General features: G+C 46.5%; 1 protein-coding gene across 1 annotated transcript; it reads right to left on the reverse strand.

Moving 5' to 3' along the window:
* Nucleotides 1-1,302: 1,302 nt before the first annotated feature.
* On the reverse strand, nucleotides 1,303-23,779 carry LOC144599488 (glutathione hydrolase-like YwrD proenzyme). Its single transcript, XM_078410448.1, has 12 exons — nucleotides 23,407-23,779; nucleotides 22,341-22,447; nucleotides 21,156-21,309; nucleotides 19,515-19,668; nucleotides 18,658-18,864; nucleotides 15,193-15,345; nucleotides 13,824-13,911; nucleotides 12,149-12,320; nucleotides 10,183-10,345; nucleotides 4,899-5,069; nucleotides 4,055-4,139; nucleotides 1,303-1,748 (listed from the first exon to the last, which is right to left on the reverse strand). The coding sequence occupies exons 2-12, from the start codon at nucleotides 22,429-22,431 to the stop codon at nucleotides 1,504-1,506; spliced, it is 1,683 nt and encodes a 560-aa protein (XP_078266574.1). The 5' UTR covers nucleotides 22,432-22,447; nucleotides 23,407-23,779; the 3' UTR covers nucleotides 1,303-1,503.
* Nucleotides 23,780-23,982: the final 203 nt, after the last annotated feature.

A 23,982-nucleotide genomic window follows, 5' to 3' on the forward strand; every position in this document is an offset into this window, starting at 1 on the left:
ACCGGGCCTGTGCTGACCATTAATCACCCGTACACTAGTTCTATCCTACACACTGGGGACAATTTACAGAAGCCAGTTAACCTACAAACCCACAAGTCTTTAGAATGTGGGAGGAAATCGGAGCACCTGGTGAAAACCGGCAGTGTTAATCATTCCCAGCCACATAGTCAAGGTCTTTGTGTAGTTTAGTTTAGAGATACGCATGGAAACAGCCCCTCGGCCCACTGAATCCATCGCCCCTACACACTAGTTCTATGTCATGTCGACATCCTACGCACTAGGGACAATTTCACAGAAGCCAATTAACCTCAAACCCACACGTCTTTGGATTGTGGGAGAAAACCGGAGCACCCGGTGAAAACCCATGTGGTCACTGGGAGAACATACAAACTCCACACAGACAGCACCCATAGTCAGGATCGAACCCGGATCTCTGGCACTTTGAGGCAACAGCTCTACCGCTGCGCCACCGTGCAGCCCAATGTCATAACCCAATTAGTTCACTTCCTAAACTGTTTACACTAGAGTCTGAAACATATTTATAGTTATTTAAAGATTGCACTGCGTGGAATATTTACACACCCACTGATTATTCATGCGTTGCTAGGTTTCACAAACCCTTCTCAAAACTTCAGTGAGAAAGCTGCAGGTTATCAGTTTGATAGTTCACATGTTTTTTTTAAATTCTTGATCATGGTCAGGTCTTCGTTTCCCATGTGTGTTCAAACAATGGACTGCTATCAGACATTTTCTGCCTCGGGTGGAGGGAGGAGGTGGGTGGAGGGAGGAGGTGGGTGGAGGGAAGTCAGGTTAGGTAAGTATTTGCAAAAACAAGGGACTGCTGATGCTGATTTACAAAAAAGGACACAAAGTGCTGGAGTAAATCAGCAGGTCAGTCAACATCTCTGGCGGACATGGACAGTTGACGTTTCAGGTCGGTATCCTTGGAGTCATAGTCATACAGCATGGAAACAGGCCCTTCGGCCCAAAGTACCCATGCCGACCCACATGTCCCACCCACACTCGTCCCTCCTGCCTGTGTTTGGCCCAAAGAATGAATGAATCAATTCATTCATTCATTCATTCATTGATTAATGATACTTTATTTTCACATGTACCTTGGTATTGTTGCATACAACTTAGGTAGTAAACAGTGTCGCCATGTGTTGGCTCTGACAAAAGTACAAAAAGTTACAAAAGTACAAAACAGTCCTATCTACTGTCTGTTGCCACACGAGTCAGCAGCCCCACACCCCACCTCACCTTCACTCTCACCCCACCTCCAACCCAGCCTCACCCCACACTACCCCCAGAATATCCATTCACACGGCCTCCACAGCCTTCTGTGGCAATGAATTCCACAGATTCACCACCCTCTGACTAAAGCTTATGGGGAGAAGGCAGGAGAATGGGGTTGAGAGGGGAAGACAGATGAGTCATGATTAAATGGCAGAGTAGACTCAATGGGCCGAATTGACTTATTCAGCTCCTATAACTTAAGAACTAGTATCCAAATGCACACCCATCAGCCCGAGGGTCAGATCCAGCCCATAATACGTCTGCGTCATCCTCCCCGGCTGCCACAGGGCCCAACCTCCACCAGGTTCCCTTGGTGATAATCTGGCCGCGGCCAAAGAGACTCCGGCTGTGTCCACTGACCGGCCAGCTGACCTTGTGTCCTCGTGTTATCAGGTCCTGTACAGCAAGCTGAGAGATTCCTTCCTCCAAAGAGACCTTCCAGACCTCATCTGCAGGGAAAGAGATATTAGATTCAAAGACGTACAGGTATGTAAGTTAAATGGCTTGGTAAATGTAAAATTGTCCCTAGTGTGTGTGGGATAGTGTTTACTATGCGGGGATTGTTGGTTGGCGCGGACCTGGTGGGCCGAAGGGCCTGTTTTCATGCTGTATTTGTAAAACTAAAAACTAAGCTGCCTTTTGTTCTTCAGTCAAGACTTATAACCGCTATAATGCATCACAAGCACAATCTCCACTTTTTAATTTGTTGCGTTTCCCACTAGGAGAAAAAACAAAAAGCATTAGTCTGCATTATTGCCTTCCACCAGAATATCAGGGAGACTCTTAAGAGTTGGCAAAAACTGTAGAGAGCAAGTTAGACTGAAGTGGATACCATCTACTGCCTAGAAGACTAGGCAAATTTGGCATGTCTCAAATGACACTACTGATGTACCATAGAAAGCATCTCATTTGGTTGGAAACTGTTCTGACCAAGACCACAAGAAAATTTGCTGAGTTGTGGGCGCAGCCCAGTCCATCACAGAATCCAGGCTCCCATTCTTTGCCAAAATCTATGCTCCATGCAGCCTCGGCACAGCAGCCAACAATACCAAGGACCACTCACACCCCAGTCATTCCCTCTTCTCCCCTCTCCCATGGGGCAGAAAATACAAAAGCTTGAAAGCAAGCACCACCAGATTCAGGAACGGTCTCTTCCCTGTTATTATCACATTACTGAACAGAACTCTCATAAACTATAAATGTATTCCTGATCTCTCAGTCTGCCTTGTTGTGGCCCTGGTACTTTTTTCCCTGCATTTTCTCTGTAGCTGTAACACTAAACAATAAACCCTCATTTTAATGGACCTCTATAATGGAGTTTGGTTATCACGGACGGAGCTACGGACGGATGCCGATGCCACCCCTGGCTCACTGTTCCTTTGTGTGCGTGACATTTATAAAGCAACTAGCTGGGCGTGGATCCGTTGGGTTCAATACTCTCCTATGGCAACCCTCTGTGCAAACCTCTCCTGCGGGCGCGGCAACCCCCCGTTGGGTGCAAACCTCTCCTGCAGGCCCAGCAACCCTCTCCCAACTGACGATCCGTGGACCCGTTGCCGGCTGGGGAGTGTCCCCTGGGGCCAAGTCTCTCCTGCGGGCGCGGCAACCCTCGTTGGGTGGAAGCCTCCCCTGTAGGCCCGGCAATCCTCCCCCAACTGATGATCCGTGAACCCGTTGCCAGCCGGGGAGTGTCCACCAGGGCCGTGGGCGGGCGAGGGGGGAGAGGAAAGGGGAGAGGGAGCCACTCACCTCGGCCCTGGGCGGCCAGAACGAGCCATGGACCCGTCGGGTGGAAAACTCCCCTGTAGCGGCAGCGACGGCCATCTTGTTTGACCCTCTGCCACTGCGCTGCACCACGGGAGGAAGGTCAGGAGCGGGGCATGGCAGGATGGACGCCAGTCCTCCCGGCAGGGGTGGGGGGGGGGGGGGGGGTTCGAGGGCATTTATTAAAGTTTATTAAGTTAATTGTTTTTTAAATGTAACCAAACTTGATCAATTGAGATCACAAGGGAATGGTGAGTAGGGTGGGCCTAAAATTGTTGCGCTATCGTGTACCGTTTTGCCTGTATTTCGGGAACAAATCTATCCACAAACATACAAGATGAGAGTTTTAGTAAAATAACAATAGATACCACAACAAAACTTCTAATGGAAGGGCATTTCATGATTGCATTTATGCCACTGGAATGAATTTGGAATTTAAAATACAAAGCTGATTTCTGTAATGGTAAAGGTTGATGACTGCCAGACAGCATCAATTGGAGATGTCAACGGATGATCGATGGTCGGCGTGGACTCGGTGAGCTGAAGAACCTGTTTCCATGCAACATCTCTAAACTCTGGAGAGAGCTACTGTTTCAGACATTGTTTTTGTTTAGTTCAAAAATACAGCTTGGAAACAGGCCATTCAGCCCACCAGGTTCACACTGACCATCTATCACCAATTCACACTAATACTATGTTATCCTATTTTCTCATCCACTCCCTACACACTAGGGGCAATTTATAGAGGCCGATTAGCCTACAAACCCGCACGTCTTTGGAATATGGGAAGAAACTGGAGCACCCGGAGGAAACCCACATGGTCACCGGGTGTTGGTTTGTCATTGTCACACGAGATGAAATACAGTGAAAAACTGTTGTGTGTTAGTAAGGCCGATCATACCAGACACAAAAACATAAGTGCCCACGGCCACAGTTTTGTGAACACACGCTGAATGTTAAAGGCTTATCAATAGTCAATAAAAAGAGATACCTGGCTTCACATATTCCACATGAAATCGCGGAGCATCCAGAGCTCCTTGTGGATTCATCCCAAACTCCATCATGTTCAGCAATACCTTGGTGATAGAAGACAGAAAAGAGAGAGAACACTTTCTTTCCAGCTATTTTCAGGCAACTGAGTCGTCCTCCCACCAGCTCGAGTGCAGACCTGACCTCCCATCTACCTCGTCGGAGACCTTCGAACTATCTTTAATTGGACTTTATCTTGCACTAAATCTAATACCCATTATCCTGTATCTGTACGGAGATGGGGAAGAACTTTTTCAGTCAGAGGGTGGTGAAGGTGTGGAATTCTCTGCCTCAGAAGGCAGTGGAGGCCAGTTCGTTGGATGCTTTCAAGAGAGAGCTGGATAGAGCTCTTAAGGATAGCGGAGTGAGGGGGTATGGGGAGAAGGCAGGAACGGGGTACTGATTGAGAGTGATCAGCCATGATCGCATTGAATGGCGGTGCTGGCTCGAAGAGCTGAATGGCCTACTCCTGCACCTATTGTCTATTGTCTATTGTCTATTGTCTATTGTACACTGTGGACGGCTTGACTGTAATCATGTATAGACTTTTCGTTAACTGGACAGCACGCAACTAAAAAGCTTTTCATTGTATCTCGACACATCATCTATTCCCCCACCAATAATAAACCGATCTAAACTAAGAGTTTGATTAAAGTAAATCAGATCAACACTTCTTGCCTTCATTTTCCAACTGGAAGCAGCATTCTGTCCAGTCCCTTGAGCACTTCTGGCCCATGGATTGCCACTGCGAGTTTAAAGATAGTAGAACTAAAGATAGTAGCACCTGTTGGACAAGTCACCTTTACCTGAACTTGGCCTTGAGGTTGCATGATGCCACCCATCACTCCAAAGCTGCACAGCAGTTGCCCAGTCGCAGCAGACGTGGCAAGGGCAGGGATGATGCTGTGGCACGGTCGCTTTCCTGGTGCCAGGCAGTTTGGGTGGTCAACTCTCAGCGAAAACTGGGAGCCTCGGTTCTAAAACGAGATTTCAGAACAATTATCACAATATTTCGCCATTGGAAGAGTCAATCTTAACTTCAAATGCGGATGTAGTAGGGGATTATAGATCAGTATGTGTAGGAAAGAACTGCAGATGCTGGTTTACACCAAAGATAGACACAAAACGCTGGAGTCAGGTCAGGCAGCATCTCCGGGGTAAAGGAATAGATGACGTTTCAGGTCAAAAACCTTCTTCAGACGTCAGGGAGAGTAGGAGAACTTCTTCAAAGTAGGCATGTCTTGAGGAGATTTCCCACTAGTGGTCAGACAGCATCTCTGGAGAGAAGGAAGATGTGATGTTTCGGGTCAAGTTTATTTGTGTCTATTTAGGATATATCAGTACAGGTACACCACTGATTTCCCAGCATGCTTTGGTTCCAGAGCCTTGCCGGATTATCCAATTTGCCAGACCAACTGAGGTCAGGTAATAATAATTCAACAATACACCTCTAACCCGCTTATTACACCCCTCCGTTGTCTCTAAAGCACGCACCATAGACTGTTAAATAAAAAGAGTTAATAAGTCACAAAGGAGTAGACAATGAACTCTTTCAGGATGGAGGCACATATCTCAGAAGTGCCACACGCAATGCTCTCATAATTTTGTCCGGATTAAAGGAGGTGCCAGACTATCAGTTGCCAGAAAATGTGTGGTGGACCTGTAACACAGATGGGCAGAGAAATGGCAGATGGAGTTCAATCCAGCAAAGTGATAATCGTTGCACTTTGGGAAGTCAAATGTAAGTGGAACGTATAGAGTTAATGGCAGGACCCTTAACCCATGCATTGATATAGAGAGAGATATTGGGGAACAAGTCAATAGCTCCCTGACAGTGGCAATACAAGTACTTAGAGTGGTAAACAAGATGCAAAATGCTTGCCTTCAATGGTCAGGGCACTGAGTATAAGAGTCGGGAAATTATGTTGCGGCTTTGTAAAACTTTAGTTAGGCCACATTTGGACTATCGTGTGCGATTTTGAGTTTAGAGATACAGACCGGAAACAAGCCCTGTCAGTCCACTGAGTCCACGCCGATAAGTCCAGCGATCCTCCATAATCTAACGCTACCCTACACAAGAGGGACAATTTTACCGAAGACAATTAACCTAAAAACCTGTAGGTCTTTGGCGTGTGGGAGGAAACCAGAGTACACGGAGAGTCCGTGTCCCACCAAGTCCATGCCGACCAGTGATCACCCCGTACACTCTCACTATCCTACGCACTAGAGCCCACTAGAGCCTACACACTCGAGCCCACACACTAGAGCCTAGCGCAGATTCCGAGCCTCCTTGATAAATATCCAGATGTGAAAAATGTCATTATCCATGTGGGCACAAATGACACATCCCAGGAACAATTCGAGGAGCTGAAACGCGATTTTGTCTCCATTTTAAACTCATTGAAGGACTCAGAGAAATGTAATTTTGTCTCGGGACCAATTGAAACTGTGCTCACTCTAACATTGTACAGACCACCCAGACAGCTGTCCTTATTCCATTTTGAATTCTCTGCATTGATCTCACTGGTCATAATGAAATATGACAGAGTGATTTTAAATGGAGATTTTAACATTCTTGTAAACAACAGCACAGACCGCAAGGCGACAGAGTTTCTGGGCTCACTTGACACCCTCAACTTTACTCAACATGTAAATGAGGCCATTCACAAACATGGAATTACACTGGACCTGGTGATATCCCGAGGGTTAAAAGTTGATAACATCCTGGTGTCTGATTGTACTGTTTCTGACCATTACTGTGTGTTTTTCGATGTGTTTGTAAAGTTGTTTAGGCTCCCTTTGGAGTCTACATGTAAAAAGGCGCTTTTTAAGATCCAGCAGCAGAACTCAAATTTTCTGAGCTTGTAAATACATTCGCTCTTCTCACCCAGGGAGATTCTGTTGAGGAAATGATAAAAGCTTTCAACAGTAACCTAGCTACGACACTTGATAAAGTTGCACCTCTCAAGATTAATAGGAAAGTAAGGGTTAAAACATCTCCATGGTTAAATAACTGTTTATACGTTTTAAAAAGTCATGTAGAGTAGCCGAAAGGAAGTGGGGAGAAACAGGACTAAGAAGTGCATCTTGGCATCTATAAAGAAACCATTGCTACTTATAATAAATGCTGTAAGATTTGCAAGGAGGACCCATTTTTCTCAAATTATCGCAGAAAGTGGAAGGAAGTACTTTGTTAGCCTTGGGAACGATATGTCACACAGCTAGCTGCATGATATACCCTTTGGTGTAGCACAAGGTAGCTAGCTGCCTTGGGCCTTTACTCTTTTCCTTGTATACGCTGCCACTAGGAGGAGTTATCAGACAGCATCATGTAAATTTTCTAAGTTGTGCCGAGACACTCAGTTAAGTCTCTGTCGAACCCACTGATGCAAATGCCTTGTTCTTTGACCTTCTGTCTATTTTCCATTAAAAAATGGATGAATGTTAACTTTCTTAAACTCAACAATGACAAGACAGAAGTTCTATTACTTGCGTCAGAACCCAAGAGAGAGATGCTAGTCGGTAAACTGGGAAATTTGACTGCCTATGTCAAACAAGAAGTCACAAGCCTGGGGGTAAAAATTGACAATGATCTTAATTTTAAATCTCACATAAATAGGGTAACAAAGTGTGCTTTCTATCACCTCAGAAATATTGCTAAAGAATGGCCTTTCTTAACTCAACACGAGTGTAAAAAAACTCACACATGCTTTCATATCAAGCAGACTTGATTACTGTAATGCCTTATTGACCGGTCTGCCTTCAAAATCCACCGACAAGTTACAGCTCATTCAAAATGCCGCAGCCCGACGTTTAACAAATACCAAGATATCACCCCAGTATTATACTCCTTTCATTGGCTCCCTGTGAGATCCAGGGTAGACTATAAAGTCCTTCTTCTTGTCTATAAAGCCCTAAATGGCTTAGGAGCAGGATATTTTGCAGAGCCCCTCCTTCCCTATGCCCCTTCTCCAGCGCTCAGGTCTTCTGATGCCTGTTAGGCCTGTTAGCCTCTCAATGCCGCAGCAATAAGAAATTTGGTGAAGCAGCCTTTTTCAATTACCCCTCCAAGCTGTGGAATGCCCTACCCAGGGCTGTGAGAGACGTTCACTCAGTTGACATTTTTAAACGGCAGTTAAAAACTTATCTTTTCAATCAAGCTTTTAACTGACTTTACTTCTTCTGATGACATTGTACAAATTCCCTTTATTCTCTTGTATTTATCTCAGCATACCATTCAGCAGCTTGTGTGCTCATATAGTATATGGGACTCTGTATTTGACCTTAGTGTTTTTGTTTTTTGTCCTTTTACCCTCTCAATTTTTTATTTTTTTATTTATATTTTTATATAAATCTGTGCGTTTTATGCTATTAATTGTCTATGTCCTTACTGTTTTAAATTGTATTTTTGTTTAGACCTGTGTGTTTGTGGAAAGCACTTTGGGTTGGATTCAATTGTATGAAAAGTGCTATAAAGTTATTATTATTATTATTATTAGAGACAATTTACAATTTACTGAAGCCAGTAAACCTGCAAACCAGTATGTCTTTGGAGTGTGGGAAGAAACCAGAGCATCCAAAGAAAACCCAAGTGATCACAAGCCCCACCACTCCCCCACCCCAATCTTTCTTATCAGCTCTCTCCACCCCTACACTACCTGTCCAAAAAAGGAAACATCACCTGCCCGTCCGTACCCTCCACAGATGCTGCCCGACCAAAAGGCCTGTTCCATTGCTCTACTGTTCTATGTTCTCTGTGATCTTTGACCCGCTGAGTTCCTCCAGCCTCTTGTGTTTCTGTTTCTCATAGCAAGGTAAAAAAGTCATGGAGACTATACTGCACAGATAGTACTGACAGTAAGGTGCTGGGAATAGGAGAACTGCAGGTACAGCAGGCAGTGAAGAAAGCTAATGGCATGTTGGCCTTTATGACAAGAGGAGTTGAGTATAGGAGCAAAGAGGTCCTTCTGCCGTTGTACAGGGCCCTAGTGAGACTGCACCTGGAGTACTGTGTGCAGTTCTGGTCTCCAAATTTGAGGAAGGACATTCTTGCTATTGAGGGCGTGCAGCGTAGGTTCACTAGGTTAATTCCCGGAATGGCGGGACTGTCGTATGTTGAAAGACTGGAGCGACTAGGCTTGTATACACTGGAATTTAGAAGGATGAGAGAGGATCTTATTGAAACATATAAGATTATTAAGGGGTTGGACACGCTAGAGGCAGGAGACATGTTCCCAATGTTGGGGGAGTCCAGAACCAGGGGCCACAGTTTAAGAATAAGGGGGAGGCCATTTAGAATGGAGATGAGGAAAAACTTTTTCACTCAGAGAGTTGTAAATCTGTGGAATTCTCTGCCTCAGAAGGCAGTGGAGGCCAATTCTCTGAATGCATTCAAGAGAGCTAGATAGAGCTCTTAATGATAGCAGAGTCAGGGGATATGGGGAGAAGGCAGAAACGGGGTGCTGATTGAGAATGATCAGCCATGATCACATTGAATGACGGTGCTGGCTCGAAGGGCCGAATGGCCTCCTCCTGCACCTATTGTCTAACTTACATGGATAAAACTGTGCGTTTCTTTACTGTTTAGTTTAGTTTAGAGACACAGCGTGGGAAACAGGCCCTTCAACTGACCAAGTCCGTGCCAACCACAATTACCTGTACACTAGCTCTATCCTACACTTTAGGGACAATTTACAGAAGCCAACAAACCTACAAATCTGCACGTCTTTGGAAACCAGTGCACCCGGAGAAGACCAATGCGTCACAGGGAGAACATACAAACTCCATTCAGACAGCACCGGCAGTCAGGATCGAATCTGGGTCTCTGGCACTGGAAGGCAGCAACTCTACCGCTGCGCCACCGTGGTTGTTCCTGTTGATTCCAATGGTCCATTTAGGTTCTGGTGTAAGATTCAGACTCAAGCCCAAGTTATCCTCGCTGACGTTTCCAGCGGGTTTATCAGATCATGGGTCAATTTCTGAGCCTATTAATCACTACAACACACTCTTGGGTTATTGTGCACACCGCATTTCCCAGTAGCTGATAGCTACCTACTATATGTGCTGGGTATTGAAGGGTTTAACGCTCACATGCAACGTAAATCCACAACCTTCTGGTACGAGTCCGGTGCCAAAGGCCAGGCAGTTGCTGTTTATGAAGGAGCAGGCATTTCCATCCTTGTCCACCACCGTGAAGTAGACTGTGTCACCACAGGCCCCACTCGGGTTGCCAGGGAGGCACTGACTGCTCGACCTGGTCAAGGGAAGAGAAAACAAGTTGCACGTGAGAAGCCCTGAGGTGAAAGAGGAATTTCTTGTTGTAACATCAATGTTTGTTAACCAGAGTCAGAGGAGAATCGAACGTTGCCCTCCTCCTCACAGAGTGTGCATTTGCCAGGAGGGTCTGAGGAAGGATATTCTTGCTATTGAGGGCGTGCAGCGTAGGTTTACTAGGTTAATTTCCGGAATGGCGGGACTTCATATGTTGAAAGACTGGAGCGACTAGGCTTGTATACACTGGAATTTAGAAGGATGAGAGGAGATCTTATCGAAACGTATAAGATTATTAAGGGGTTGGACACGTTAGAGGCAGGAAACATGTTCCCAATGTTGGGGGAGTCCAGAACAAGGGGCCACAATTTAAGAATAAGGGGTAGGCCATTTAGAACTGAGGTTAGGAAAAACTTTTTCAGTCAGAGTTGTGAATCTGTGGAATTCTCTGCCTCAGAAGGCAGTGGAGGCCAATTCTCTGAATGCATTCAAGAGAGAGCTGGATAGAGCTCTTAAGGATAGCGGAGTCAGGGGGTATGGGGAGAAGGCAGGAACGGGATACTGATTGAGAATGATCAGACATGATCACATTGAATGGCGATGCTGGCTCGAAGGGCCGAATGGCTTCCTCCTGCACCTATTGTCTATTGTCTGGAGAACGATGCAGGGGTCCTTGTTACAGTTCATCCAGAACAGATCCGAAACAGAGAACTCCCATCTCCAGCCTGTTCCCAGGGACACATTCGGAGACGGACATCAAGTGCTGCTAGGTAGTCATTAACTCGGTGAAAGACGCTCTTTGGTCTGCCCGAAACCTGTTGACCTCCCAGCCGAGCGAGATGTTCGTCTGGGAATGTTGCCGACTGGCCCGCTCCAGATTGGAGGAGTACGTGCTGAGGAACGCACTGAAGCTCGGCTCAACCAACGCCAAGGCTCTGTGGGGGAGGACCACAGTATAGGGTCCTTCCGCTGCTGGACATTGGGGGGGCAGAGTCTGGTGGAGACATCCCTCAAACAAGGGAAGGGATATCACACTAGGGGCCCAGCTGAGTGGCAGGGGTGGTGTGTTTAAAGATATGTGCGGACCCTACTGAGTATGATGTTATTGAATGTATAAACATGGAGAATATCTGAAGAGTTTTTGCACAGTCTTTGTTTTGTATATTTTTTATTCTGAATAAACTTCATGTTTTGGAAAAAGAGCATCAGGACAAACGCCAAATTATGATTGACTTTAACAATAGGCTAATTACATAAAGAACAGCTTGATCAGAATGCTCCAGCAAATTCAAAGCATAAGATCACACTTCTAATGTCATACAACATTCCCACCTTCCTGAATATTAACAGAAAACGTCAGATGCTGGAAATTTGAAATAAAAATAGAAATTACTGGAAACACTCAGACAGTCAGGCAGCATAAGTGGAGAACATGGAGAGGTGACATTTTGGGTCGCCTAGAGCAAACTAGTCACTTAGGTTCAATCCATTGGCCATTGAGGCAAGTCCATAGATAGACACAAATGCTGGAGTAACTCAGCGGAACAGGCAGAATCTCCGGAGAAAAGGAATGGGTGATGTTTTGGGTCGAGACCCTTGTTCAGAAGCGTCTCGACCCGAAATGTCACCCGTTCCTTCTCTCCAGAGATGCTGCCTGTCCAGCAGAGGTACTCCAGCATTTTGTGTCTATCTTCAGTGTAAACCAGCATCTGCAGTTCCTTCACACACAATGAGGCAAGTCCATCCCATTTGTGAAACCCCTTGGAGGTCAGGGTCCGGGCCTCACCTCTGCAGGCTGATGAGCTCAGAGCGTTGGCGGCAGTATTGCTTGGAGAGCAGCTCGTTCACAGGCACGTGGACCTTAGTGGGATCAGCGCAGAACCAAGAACTGTCGGCCAAACTGAGCTTGATGGTCTCCGTCAGCAGGTGAAGGTAGTCGGCACTGTTGTGGCCCATTTCTGGAAACACGGGAAGGCAGGAGGTGAACTCCATAGAAATATCTTCACCTTGGGCAATAGCCCCAGTTTGGCTGCACAATGGGATTGGGAGGGTCAGGTGATGGGGTTGGTGGGGGGCAGAGGAGAACTATCAAGCAACTGAACTATCCTATTACCAACTAGAGTGTGGTCCTGACCTAACATCTACCTCATTGGAGACCCTGAGACTATCTTTAATCAGACTTTACTGGATTCTATCTTGCACTAAATCTGCTGTCAGCGCATTGGCCTTCATCAATATTGAGTATGGAAGTCGGGAGGTCATGTTACAGTTATACAAGACATTGATGAGGCCACATTTAGAGTATTGTGTTCAGTTTTCATACCATGTTACAGGAAAGATGTTGCCAAGTTTCAAAGGGTTCAGGGAAGATTTACAAGAATGTTGCCAGAGCTTGAGGGACTGAGCTAGAGGGAAAGGTTGAGCAGACTAGGGCTTTATTCCTTGGAGCGCAGGAGGATATGGGGTGATCTTGTAGGGGTGTCCAAAATCACGAGAGGATTAGATCGGGTAAACGCCCAGTCTTTTGTCCAGAGTTGGGAATCTAGAACCAGAGGACATAGGTTTAAGGTTAGGGGAGAAAGAATTAATGAGAACCTGAGAGGTAACTTTTTTTAAACAAAGGTGTATTAAACAAGCTGCTGAAGGAGGTAGTTGAGGCAAGTACTATCATAATGTTTAGGAAACATTTAGACAGGTATGTGGCTAGGATAGGATTAGTGGGATATGGGCCAAAAGCAGGCAGATGGGACTAGTGTAGATGGGGCATGTTGGCCGGTGTGGGCTACTTGGGCTGAAGGGCCTGTTTCCACGCTGTATGCCTCTATGACTCCGTGACTAAACATTATTGCCTTTATTGTGTATCTGTGCGCCGTGGACAGCTTGTTTGTAATCACGTACAGTCTTTCCGCTGACTGGATATCATGCAACAAAAAACTTTTCACTGTACCTCGGTACACGTGACAATAAACAAAACAAAACTAAAACAAACCAAAGCAAAGGCATCTTCCCCTCATCGACATGCTGAGCACTCTAAAAATTCTGCACGTTTCATTGAGGTCACCTCTCATTCTTCAAACCTTACAGAATAGAGCTGAGTTTTGGTTTATGTAATCTCTTTGAGGAGAGATTACATAACCTAAGACCCAATTCCCTGTAGTTGAGAACTGGCTCAGTCTCACCCTTACTTGCCAGACTGAGCCAGTTCCTTCACGATAAGCACAACGTACAAGTACTTGAGAAACTTGCAGCAGCGTGCAAATACTCAATAAGAACCAGTAGATGGGGACTATTGTAAATGGTGGGACTATTGTAGATGGCCGAAGGGCCTGTTTCCACACTGTGTGACTCTATGACTATAACATTTTTAAAAGCAGTGAACCCAAGGGGTGGCTCTAGAGGGGAGTGGAGAAAGGGAGAAAAGCAACGAGCAGTATTGCAGCTGCACTCAGTCATTCTCCTACCTTGGATGTTAAATCTCTCCAGCATGTTCAAGGCCATTAGTGCAATGATACCCTGTCCATTTGGAGGAAGCTCCCAGATCCTCACGCCCTAAAGTCACAGCAGCATTGAAGGTGATAACATAAATGAAAGAATGAGTTAAACCTGATTATCACATGTGACATGCTCTTTGTTTTGCATAGCATACACAAGGTATGCAAATAGTCGCCACGTATAGGGTGCCAACAAAGGTACAAATGTTCTATATGGTCGCAATGGTCCCTCTTTGTTCTTGCCCCCCCCCCCCCCCCTCGGTCCCTCATTGTTATCGATTTAAAACTAGTCAAGTAAATCTCTTATTCAATTCAATTAATTTTCTTTAAAATTACACCCAATAACAAGCCCAGTGTCTAGATGTCAGAGATACAGCATGGAAAAAGGCCCTTCAGCCCACCCAGTCCACACTGACCGTCACATTTGTTCTGTCTAGGAACTGTTATCTCATGCGCACTCACTTCCCCTCTCCACAGAAGGTGCCTGAGCCACTCAATGTTCCAACGTGGACTGGTTTTATCCTAATTGTTCATGTGGTCAATATTAAAGTGTAAATTTCCCCGGTGTGGGACAAATAAAGGAATATATATTATAACTGACCTGACGCAGGGTCATTCGTCATTCAAGCTCCCAACGAACAAACCACAATTTGAACTTCACTTTGTGGGCGGCACAGTGGTAGAGTTGCTGCCTCATATCACCAGAGACCCGGGTTCAATCCTGACTACTGTTGCTGTCTGTATGGAGTTTGTGCATTCTCCCTGTGACCACGCAAATATCCTCCAGGTGTTCCGGTTTCTTCCCACTTTCCAAAGACCTGCGGGTTTGTGGGTTAATTGGCTTCTATAATAGCTCCTAGTGTGTAGGACAGAACTAGTGTATGGTGTGATTGTTGGTCAGCGACGGCTCTGTGGGCACAAGGAGCTGCTTCCACACTGTATCTCTATACTAATAGTATCGACACTATTATACTAATAATTCTACAGTATCACACAGCTGTACAGTATGGAAATAGGCCCTTCAATCCACCTTTTCCATGCCAACCAAGTTGGCATTCTGGGCTGGTGCCACTTGCCTGCATTTGAACTATATTCTCCTTATCCACATCTTTGTACAAATTAATTTTTTTCCTTATTTTCCCAACACTTTTCATCAGCCTCTCCCCCTTGTATTCCGCCACTCACCAACACATCTGGGGTATTTCATTGCAGCCAATTCACCCGCAGGTCTTTGTGTGGGAACCAGGAGCACCACGCGGTCATGGGGAGTGCGTGCAAACTCCACATAGTTGGCACCCGTGGTCAATCAAGGCAAGGTGTAACATGGATCAAGGCCTACCTTATAATCGGTGAAGGTTGGTTTCACCTCGGTGCTGGTGTGCTCCCTCAGGTCCCCCAGACTCAGAACGCCACCGTTCTTCTGAACGACATCCACAATGGCTCTGGCTATTCTCCCCTCATAGAACCCTTCCTTGCCAGACTGAGCCAGTTCCTTCACGATAAGCATAACGTACAAGTACTTGAGAAACTTGCAGCAGCGTGCAAATACTTAATAAGAAAACCGAGCGGTTTCTGATTCAACAGGTCAAGTCTTTGTCCAAGGGCACGTCACCGAATGCTCTTCCAAACTCCCACAGGTGTACAGTGATGGGCTGCATCGCCAACTAACGTGAACCTCACCCAAAAATAAAGGAGGCTGCAAAGAGGTGGACATTATTCACAAAATGCTGGAGTAACTCAGCAGGTCAGGCAGCATCTCGGGAGAGAAGGAATGGGTGACGTTTCGGGTCGAGACCCTTCTTCAGACTGATGTCGGGGGTGGGACAAAGGAAGGATATAGGTGGAGACAGGAAGATAGAGGGAGATCTGGGAAGGAGGAGGGGAAGGGAGGGACAGAGGAGCTATCTGAAGTTGGAGAAGTCGACGTTCATACCACCGGGCCGCAAACTGCCCAGGCGAAATATGAGGTGCTGCTCCTCCAATTTCCGGCGGGCCTCACTATGGCACTGGAGGAGGCCCATGACAGAGAGGTCAGACTGGGAATGGGAGGGGGAGTTAAAGTGCTGGGCCACCGGGAGATCAGTTGCGTTAATGCGGACCGAGGTGGACATTGCCTGGTTCATCCTGGGTATTGACCTCCCCACCATTGAAGGGATCAACAGGGAGCGGTGTCACAAGAAGGCAGCGAATATCATCACTCCTCTCACTTTACAGCCAACAGGCTATTAAACACTACAATCTCCAACAAGCACTGAACTACATAAACTATTATTGTTATGATTGCACTGTTATCATTTGTTTGCCTTCCATGTGTACGTATATGTGCATTTGATAGACGTGTGTGTGTGTGTGTGTGTGTGTGTGTGTGCATGTGGTGTATACAGTATACACACACAGAACTTTTTTTCTCATTTATTACACTGTTTCCAGTGTACTATGTTTACACATTCCATTGTGCTGCTGCTGCAAGTAGTAAGAATGTCATTGTTCTATCTGGGACATATGACAATAAAACACTCTTGACTCTGCCTTTATCATGTGTCTGTGCCCTGTAATGGCTCGATTTTAATCATGTATCGTCTTTCCGCTGACTGCTTAGCACACAGCAAAAGCTTTTCACTGTACCTCTTCACCAGTGACAATAAACTAAACTAACTAACTAACTAGTCACGGGCACTCACATGGGCCCCAGCTATGCCTGCCTTTTTCTTGCTTAGCCGAACAGTCTTTGTTCCGGGCATACACTGGCACTATCCCCAATTCTTTCTCTACTACATCAATGGACTGCATCTCGGCTGCCTCCTGCACCCGTGCAGATCTTGTGATAATATCCTGCGAGCCCAACCAACCTAGTCGTTCGCTCATCTTGCTGCTACCAACAGGAAGGCTCAGGAGCCTGAGAGCAGAGAACTCCTGGTTCAAGAACAACTTCCCCACATCAACCATCAGGCACTTGAACCACCCTGCACAACCCTTACCACAACTGCACCTCAGCAACGAACCACTAGAGACTTAGTATAGGTTGCACAACCTCCTTAGGTTTAGTTTAGCGAAACAGCGAGGAAACAGCCTCTTCGGCCCACCAAGTCCATGCTGACCAACGATCACCCATACCCCAGTTCTATCCGACACTCGAGGGATAATTTACAGAAGCCATTTAACCTACACGCCCGCACATCGTTAGAATGTAGGAGGAAACCGGAGCACCCGGAGAAAACCCACGTGGTCACAGGGAGAACGTACAAACTCCGTACAGACAGCCCCCTTAGGCAGGATCGAACCCAGGTGCCTAGCGCTGCAATGCAGCAACTCTACTGCTGTGCCACTGTGCCACCCATTAAGCTTGCACTATTATTGTCTGGTTACCTAGTAGAACTGATAATTGATTGTATTATTGCTTATTGGATATTTATTTGCTGCGTCGTTGCATTCAGGTGCTTGTGAAGCTGCAGCAAGTAGGGGTGGTACAGTTGTGCAGTGGTAGAGTTGCCGCCTTACAACGCCAGAGACCCGAGTTTGATCCTGACCACGGGTGCTGTCTGTACGGTGTTTGTACGTTCTCCTTGTGACCGCGTGGATTTTCTCTGGATGCTCTGATTTCGTCCCACACTCCAAAGATGTGCAGTTTTGTAGGTTAATTGGCTTCTGTAAATTGTCCCTAGTGTGTAGGATTGTGCGGAGTGGACGGGTATGTCGCTGGTCAGTGTTTACTCCGTAGGCCAAAGGCCCTGTTTCCGAGCTGTATCTCTACTACTACAAAAAAGTAACAATTTCATTGTTCCCTTCCCAGCACATGGCCCTCGCTCCCTGGGGAATGGATGGGACTTTCTAAGACCTATTCTTAGAGGCTTTACTGTCAGAGGGATCAGAGTGCAAAACATTCCTTCAGTCTCAGCCCCGGACTGGAAAAGGCACGTCATAGGAACGCCCAGTCTCTTTGTTTTCAAATACATTTCCAATTAGTTGCTAGAATTATGAAACACGAGCAATGAGGTAACCCTGTTAGGGCCAACGACATTGATAGTGATATGTTACAGGCTGGTACCACCAATGAATAAAAGGTTAATCATTGTCAAATCATTGCTGTGGTGTAGTTTCAGCATCTGTAAATGATGTTGTAAAATTAAATATCATAAAGATTATTCTGGATAATGAGTGTCAGCTGCCAAACCTCCCTTCATCTGCAACTATTGACAATTGCAATCCCTCAGATCCTTCAAACTCTGTCAAAACACACCTGTACTTGGGATTCCTGCAAACCCACTGAAATGTTGAACACATCGGTGCTTTATCCACAAAGGACAATTAGAGATACAGTGAGGAAACAGGTCCTTCGGCCCACCGAGTTCACGCCAATCAAGGATCACCCAGACACCAGTTCTATGTTCTCCCAGTTTCGCAACCTACACATTAGTGGCAATTTACTGAAGTCAATCAGCCTACAAACTGCACGCCTTGGGAATGTGGAGGAAACCGGAGCACCTGGAGAAAACCCACTCTGTCACAAGGAGAATGTACAAACTCGATATAAACGTGGCGATCACCGGTCGGCACAGACTCAGTGGGCCGAAGGGCCTGTTCCCGCACTATATCTCTAAACTCAAAACTAAACTAAACTCTTCACTTATTGGAGCTTACACTCCACAAGTCGGTTGCAACTAAAATTCACAAAGTACTTCATTGGCCATAAATTGCTTTCAACATCCGGAGCTTATATTTGTCCCGTTCTTCCCACCGTACATCAGTTATGTTTTCTCACTCACAACACAGGGGGAACCACAGGGAAAAATCAGAAGGAAATCACCTTGAAAGTCTGAGCTAAATGCGCGTTCTTGAATATCTGCCCACTTTTCGGACTTCTACCCTGGATCAGGAGGCCTTCTCCATGTGGGTTTCCTGGGCTCAGCAAGGTGCTAGCACCTTTCTCCCAGTGAAATGCAGTTACTTCAGTGACGGGGAAGCCTCTTTCTGCCAAGTCGATGGCTGGCTGCAGGATCTCAGCCAGAGAGAGCTGGTGCAGAGAATGAAACAGCGTTAGAAAATTCAACACCACATTTAGCCACATTTAGCCTACAAATGGCACCACAGAGGGACTGGACCAAACCTCCAACCCAAACTCTAGAGAAAGTCAGCATCAGTCAGGGAATTGAGCATAAGAGACAGGGAATCTTGTTGCAGGACTTTGGTTTGGATGCATTTGGAATACTGTGTGCAGTTCCAGGCACTCCCATTACTGGAAGGATGTGGAGACTTTGAAAATGTTGCCTGGGTAGCTTACAACCCAGCGGTATAAACGTTGAATTTTCTAATTTTAAGTAACTTCTAATAACACTCTCCCCCCCTCCCCCCCTTCATCCACCCTAGTCATTTAACCACTTCCACAGTTCACCACATCGTACACCTCTTGAGATCACACCTTCCCCAGCCAACAATGGGCCCGCAGCGAGCACCCGGAGAAAACCCACATGGTCACAGGGAGAATGCACAAACTCCACGCAGACGTCAGGATCGAACCTGGGTCTCTGACGCTGTGAGGCAGCGGCTCAACCACCACGCACTGTGCTGCCGCAAGGTGACAAGGATGACCATTTCAAGGGGTTACAGAGCCATGCTGGAGGTAAGTAGGTCAGTGATTAAAGATTCACCTGCACCACAACTCACCTTCTTACTTCCAAAGAGAGAGACGGCATCACACCAGCCAGCAGCAGCACCAGGCACCGTGACCAGGTGGGCATGGGCTGGCGGGAGAGGGCTCTTTTCATCAAAGCCGCCCTCTCTCAGCAGGTCAAGGGTCAACGATTGCGGACTCCTGCCACTGCAAAGAAAAGAAGCTTGTACACAGGACATCCACTCTGCGGATAACTTTGGGAAAGAGGCAATGTTAATCATTCCCCATCACGTGATCGAAGTCTTTGTTTAGTGTAGTTTAGAGATACAGCATGGAACAGGCGCTTTGGCCTTCGGAGTCCATATCGACCATTGATCACCCGTTCATACCTGTTCTATGTTGTCCCACTATCACATCCATTCCCTGCACACTGAGGGCAATTTTACAGGGCGACAATTACCCTACAAACCCACACATCTTGGGGACGTGGGAGAAAACCGGAGCACCCGGAGAAAACCCACGCATTCACAGGGGGAACATGCAAACTCCACACAAACAGCACCCAAAGTGAGGATTGAACCCGGGTCTCTGGCGCCGTGAGGCAGCGGCTCTACCTGCTTTGTCACTCTGCCACCCGACATTGTATACATAGTTCTTTGGGTTCCTTGGGGTGCATAAGATACACGAGTTCAAATCCCACCACAGTAGCATGGAGATTTAAACTCATGTACATCTATAACAAAAATCTTATTGTAGAGGTGATATTGAAATTATCAGATTATTATAAAAGACCATCTGAATTAGACAATAGACAATAGGTGCAGGAGTAGGCCATTCAGCCCTTCGAGCCAGCACCGCCATTCAATGCGATCATGGCTGATCACTCTCAATCAGTACCCCGTTCCTGCCTTCTCCCCATACCCCCTAACTCCGCTATCCTTAAGAGCTCTATCCAGCTCTCTCTTGAAAGCATCCAACGAACTGGCCTCCACTGCCTTCTGAGGCAGAGAATTCCACACCTTCACCACCCTCTGACTGAAAAAGTTCTTCCTCATCTCCGTTCTAAATGGCCTACCCCTTATTCTTAAACTGTGGCCCCTTGTTCTGGACTCCCCCAACATTGGGAACATGTTATCTGCCTCTAATGTGTCCAATCCCCTAATTATCTTATATGTTTCAATAAGATCCCCCCTCATCCTTCTAAATTCCAGTGTATACAAGCCCAATCGCTCCAGCCTTTCAACATACGACAGTCCCGCCATTCCGGGAATTAACCTAGTGAACCTACGCTGCATGCCCTCCATAGCAAGAATATCCTTCCTCAAATTTGGAGACCTAAACTGCACACAGTACTCCAGGTGCGGTCTCACCAGGGCCCGGTACTACTGTAGAAGGACCTCTTTGCTCCTTCAAAGGAAGGACATTTTCCTCCCTTATCCCGGCCAGCCCAAATGCAATTCTAGACAATTACCCTATAAACCTGTACGTCTTTGAAGTGTGGGAGGAAATCGGAGCGCCCGGAGAAAACCCTCGCGGGTCACAAGGAGAACGTGCAAACTCTGTAAAGACACCACCCGTAGTCATGACCGAACTCGGGTCTCAGGCGTTATGAGGCAGCCACTATGCCACCCCGCGGTTCAAAGATCATCTTGGAAGCTCCAAGTTCAATTGGAAGTTGAACCACTGTTTCCTACCTTCCATTTAGTCCAAGGACGCTGTGAGTTTTAGCATCATAAAACAGGCAATTGCAGTCGCCCCCAAGGCCAGTACTGAATGGTTCGGTAAGATTCAGGACAGCAGCTGTAGCAACAGCAGCATCCGCTGCATTGCCACCTTTTTTCAGGATATCTGCAAACATCAACAAAACATCAACGCTGTGTGTTCACAACCATTCCACTGAATTTGACAAGTTTGATATTTTAGCTCTTGGTTTTTGTATGTGCATTGTGCTCTTTCATAAGTTCACAAGATCTAGGAGAAGAATTAGGCCATTCGGCCCATCACGTCTACTCTGCCACTCTATCATGGCTGATCTATCTTTCCCTCTCAACCCCATTCTCCTTCCTTCTCCCCATAGCCCCTGACACCCGTACTAATCAAGAATCTATCAATCTCCGCCTTAACGCACAAAGTGATACCAGTTGTTTAGAGCATTGCACTGTGACTCGGCTTCCACAGCCGTCTGTGGCAATGCATTCCACAGATTCACCACCCTCTGACTAAAGAAATTCCTCCTCATCTCCTTTCTAAAGGTACGTTCTTTTATTCAGAGGCGGTGCTCCTTCAGTTCCCTAAGTTACCCCTCAGACTCCTATTAAATCTTTCCCCCTTCACCTTGAACCCATGTCCTCTGGTATTCGATTCCCCTACTCTGGGCAAGAAACTGTGCGTCTACCTGATCTATTCCTCTCGTGATTTTATACACCTCTATGACTGTGCTTATCTGTAGCATGATTTTACTGGATTGTATGCAAGAGAATTTCACTTGGTACCTAGATATGTGCCTCGGTACATGTGATAATGAAGTATCATTATCATTAAGTCAAATTATCAAAGTCTGGAGTCTCTTTTTAGCTCTGGTTTATTTTCACCCACATGTTTAGACCATAATGTTGTATCCTTATTGATTTGATGTGTTTATGCTTTATTCTTAATTGTTAACTGTATGTTTGTGGTGTCATTTGTGAGCGGAGCACCAAGGCACATTCCTTGTATATGCACATACCTGGCCAATAAACTTATTAATTCATTCATTCATTCCTTACCAAGTTCGCCCACTTCCCAGCGGCTGCCAACTGATGGGATTGAGTGTCAAACTGACCATGTCCCATACAATGAGTGCTGTGTATTTCCAGGCTCAGGAGAGAGATGATCCTTACCAAGTCCAGCGCCTGTGGCTAGTGGCTGACTGCTTGCAACACAACCTCCAGTGCACACCACAGGTGATCGACGAGAAACAAACGGAAGCATTTCCACCCTCGGCACCCTGTCAGTAAAATACACACCAGTCATTTCACCACAAACTCCAGAGGATGCCGGCGATTTCAACGAGCACGACAACGCCCACTCTGCCTTGCAACCTTGCAATAATATTCCACAGGCAGGTTTAGTTTTAGTTTATGGGAGATCGTCACATTCCCAGCCTGTACTTTTCCAGTTTTTTAAATGGTCGGAAAATTACAAGGGTGAACGAGTGTGCAGCAGAACCAAGAATGATCTGCTCCCCTTTTTCTTTTATAGAGAACAGACAGAAAGACATAGATACAGCTTGGAATCAAGTCCTTAGGCCTGTCACCCGTTAACAAACCATTTATATTAATCCTACATTAACCAACATCTTTAATTCTTCCCACACTTTCAAATACTCCTCCTGGAATCTTACATTCGCCTATCCACCAGAATCAAATTACGTGGGCAATTAACTTACTAACCTATGTATTATAAGAAAATAACTGCAGATGCTGGTACAAATCGAAGGTATTTATTCATAAAATGCTGGAGTAACTCAGCAGGTCAGGCAGCATCTCAGGATAACCTATGTATTATGTATGTTTGGGGTGTGGGATTTAGCGGGCGGACCACCAGAGATTCGGGTTCGATCCTGACCTCGGGTGCTGCCTGCATGGTTTGTTTTTTTCTGGGACCACGTGGGCTTCCTCCGGGTGCTCGTGTTTCCTCCCACATCCCCCAAAGGTTTGTAGGTTAATTGGCCCCTAGTGTGCGGGGAGGGGAGGGGGAAATGGAATAACAGAGAACTAGGCACAGGACAGAGAGGTATGGAGAAAGTACAGGACAAATCAGAGCCAGCACTGATGACCAAGGTGGAGCCCACAATGGTCCATTGTTGGCTGTGGAAGAAGTGTTTATGCAGAGATACAACGAGCAGAATGACGAAGGTGGGGGGGAGGCAGAGGGAATGCAGGGGTTCATCATGCCTTTTCATACCTCTACTTTCCCCTCTCCCCGACTCAGTCTCAAGAAGGGTCTTCTCGACCCCAACAAACGTCACCTGTTCCTTTGCTCCAGAGATGCTGCCCGACCCGCTGAGTTACTCCAGCACTTTGTGTCTGTGTTGCGTGAGGAGATGTTTCCCCTCGGTTTCCCCAGTGTGGGCGGAGGGTCCAGGCAGAGTCGCTGCCTTGACCCACTGAGTTACTGCAGCAGCCCTCTCTCTGCGTCTCTCTCACGCTTATAAATCACACAGTGAGTGCGGTGCGGTGCGGTGCGGTGCACACGGATGAGTCCACGGCAGAGGCGCATTACGGGAATCTGATTGCAGTCCAGTTGCAATGCAAGCAGTTAATGTGGTGCATGTGGATTTTACTTTGCACCAACTCATGGCGGCTCGGATGGGGATCCAGGAAGTATTTAGCACATGCTAGACCTTCCAGGTCAGGAGCAGAGAGCTGGGTGTCTGGACTGACACAGAGCGACGCTAGTTGTCCAGGGCACTGCGCTGGGGAGAGTGAAACAGTAGTCAGTGTCTCTCCCAGTGTCTGCACAGCACTAGTGTACAACCAG

This window comes from Rhinoraja longicauda, chromosome 13, assembly GCF_053455715.1.
Source record: "Rhinoraja longicauda isolate Sanriku21f chromosome 13, sRhiLon1.1, whole genome shotgun sequence".
NCBI lineage: Eukaryota > Metazoa > Chordata > Chondrichthyes > Rajiformes > Arhynchobatidae > Rhinoraja > Rhinoraja longicauda.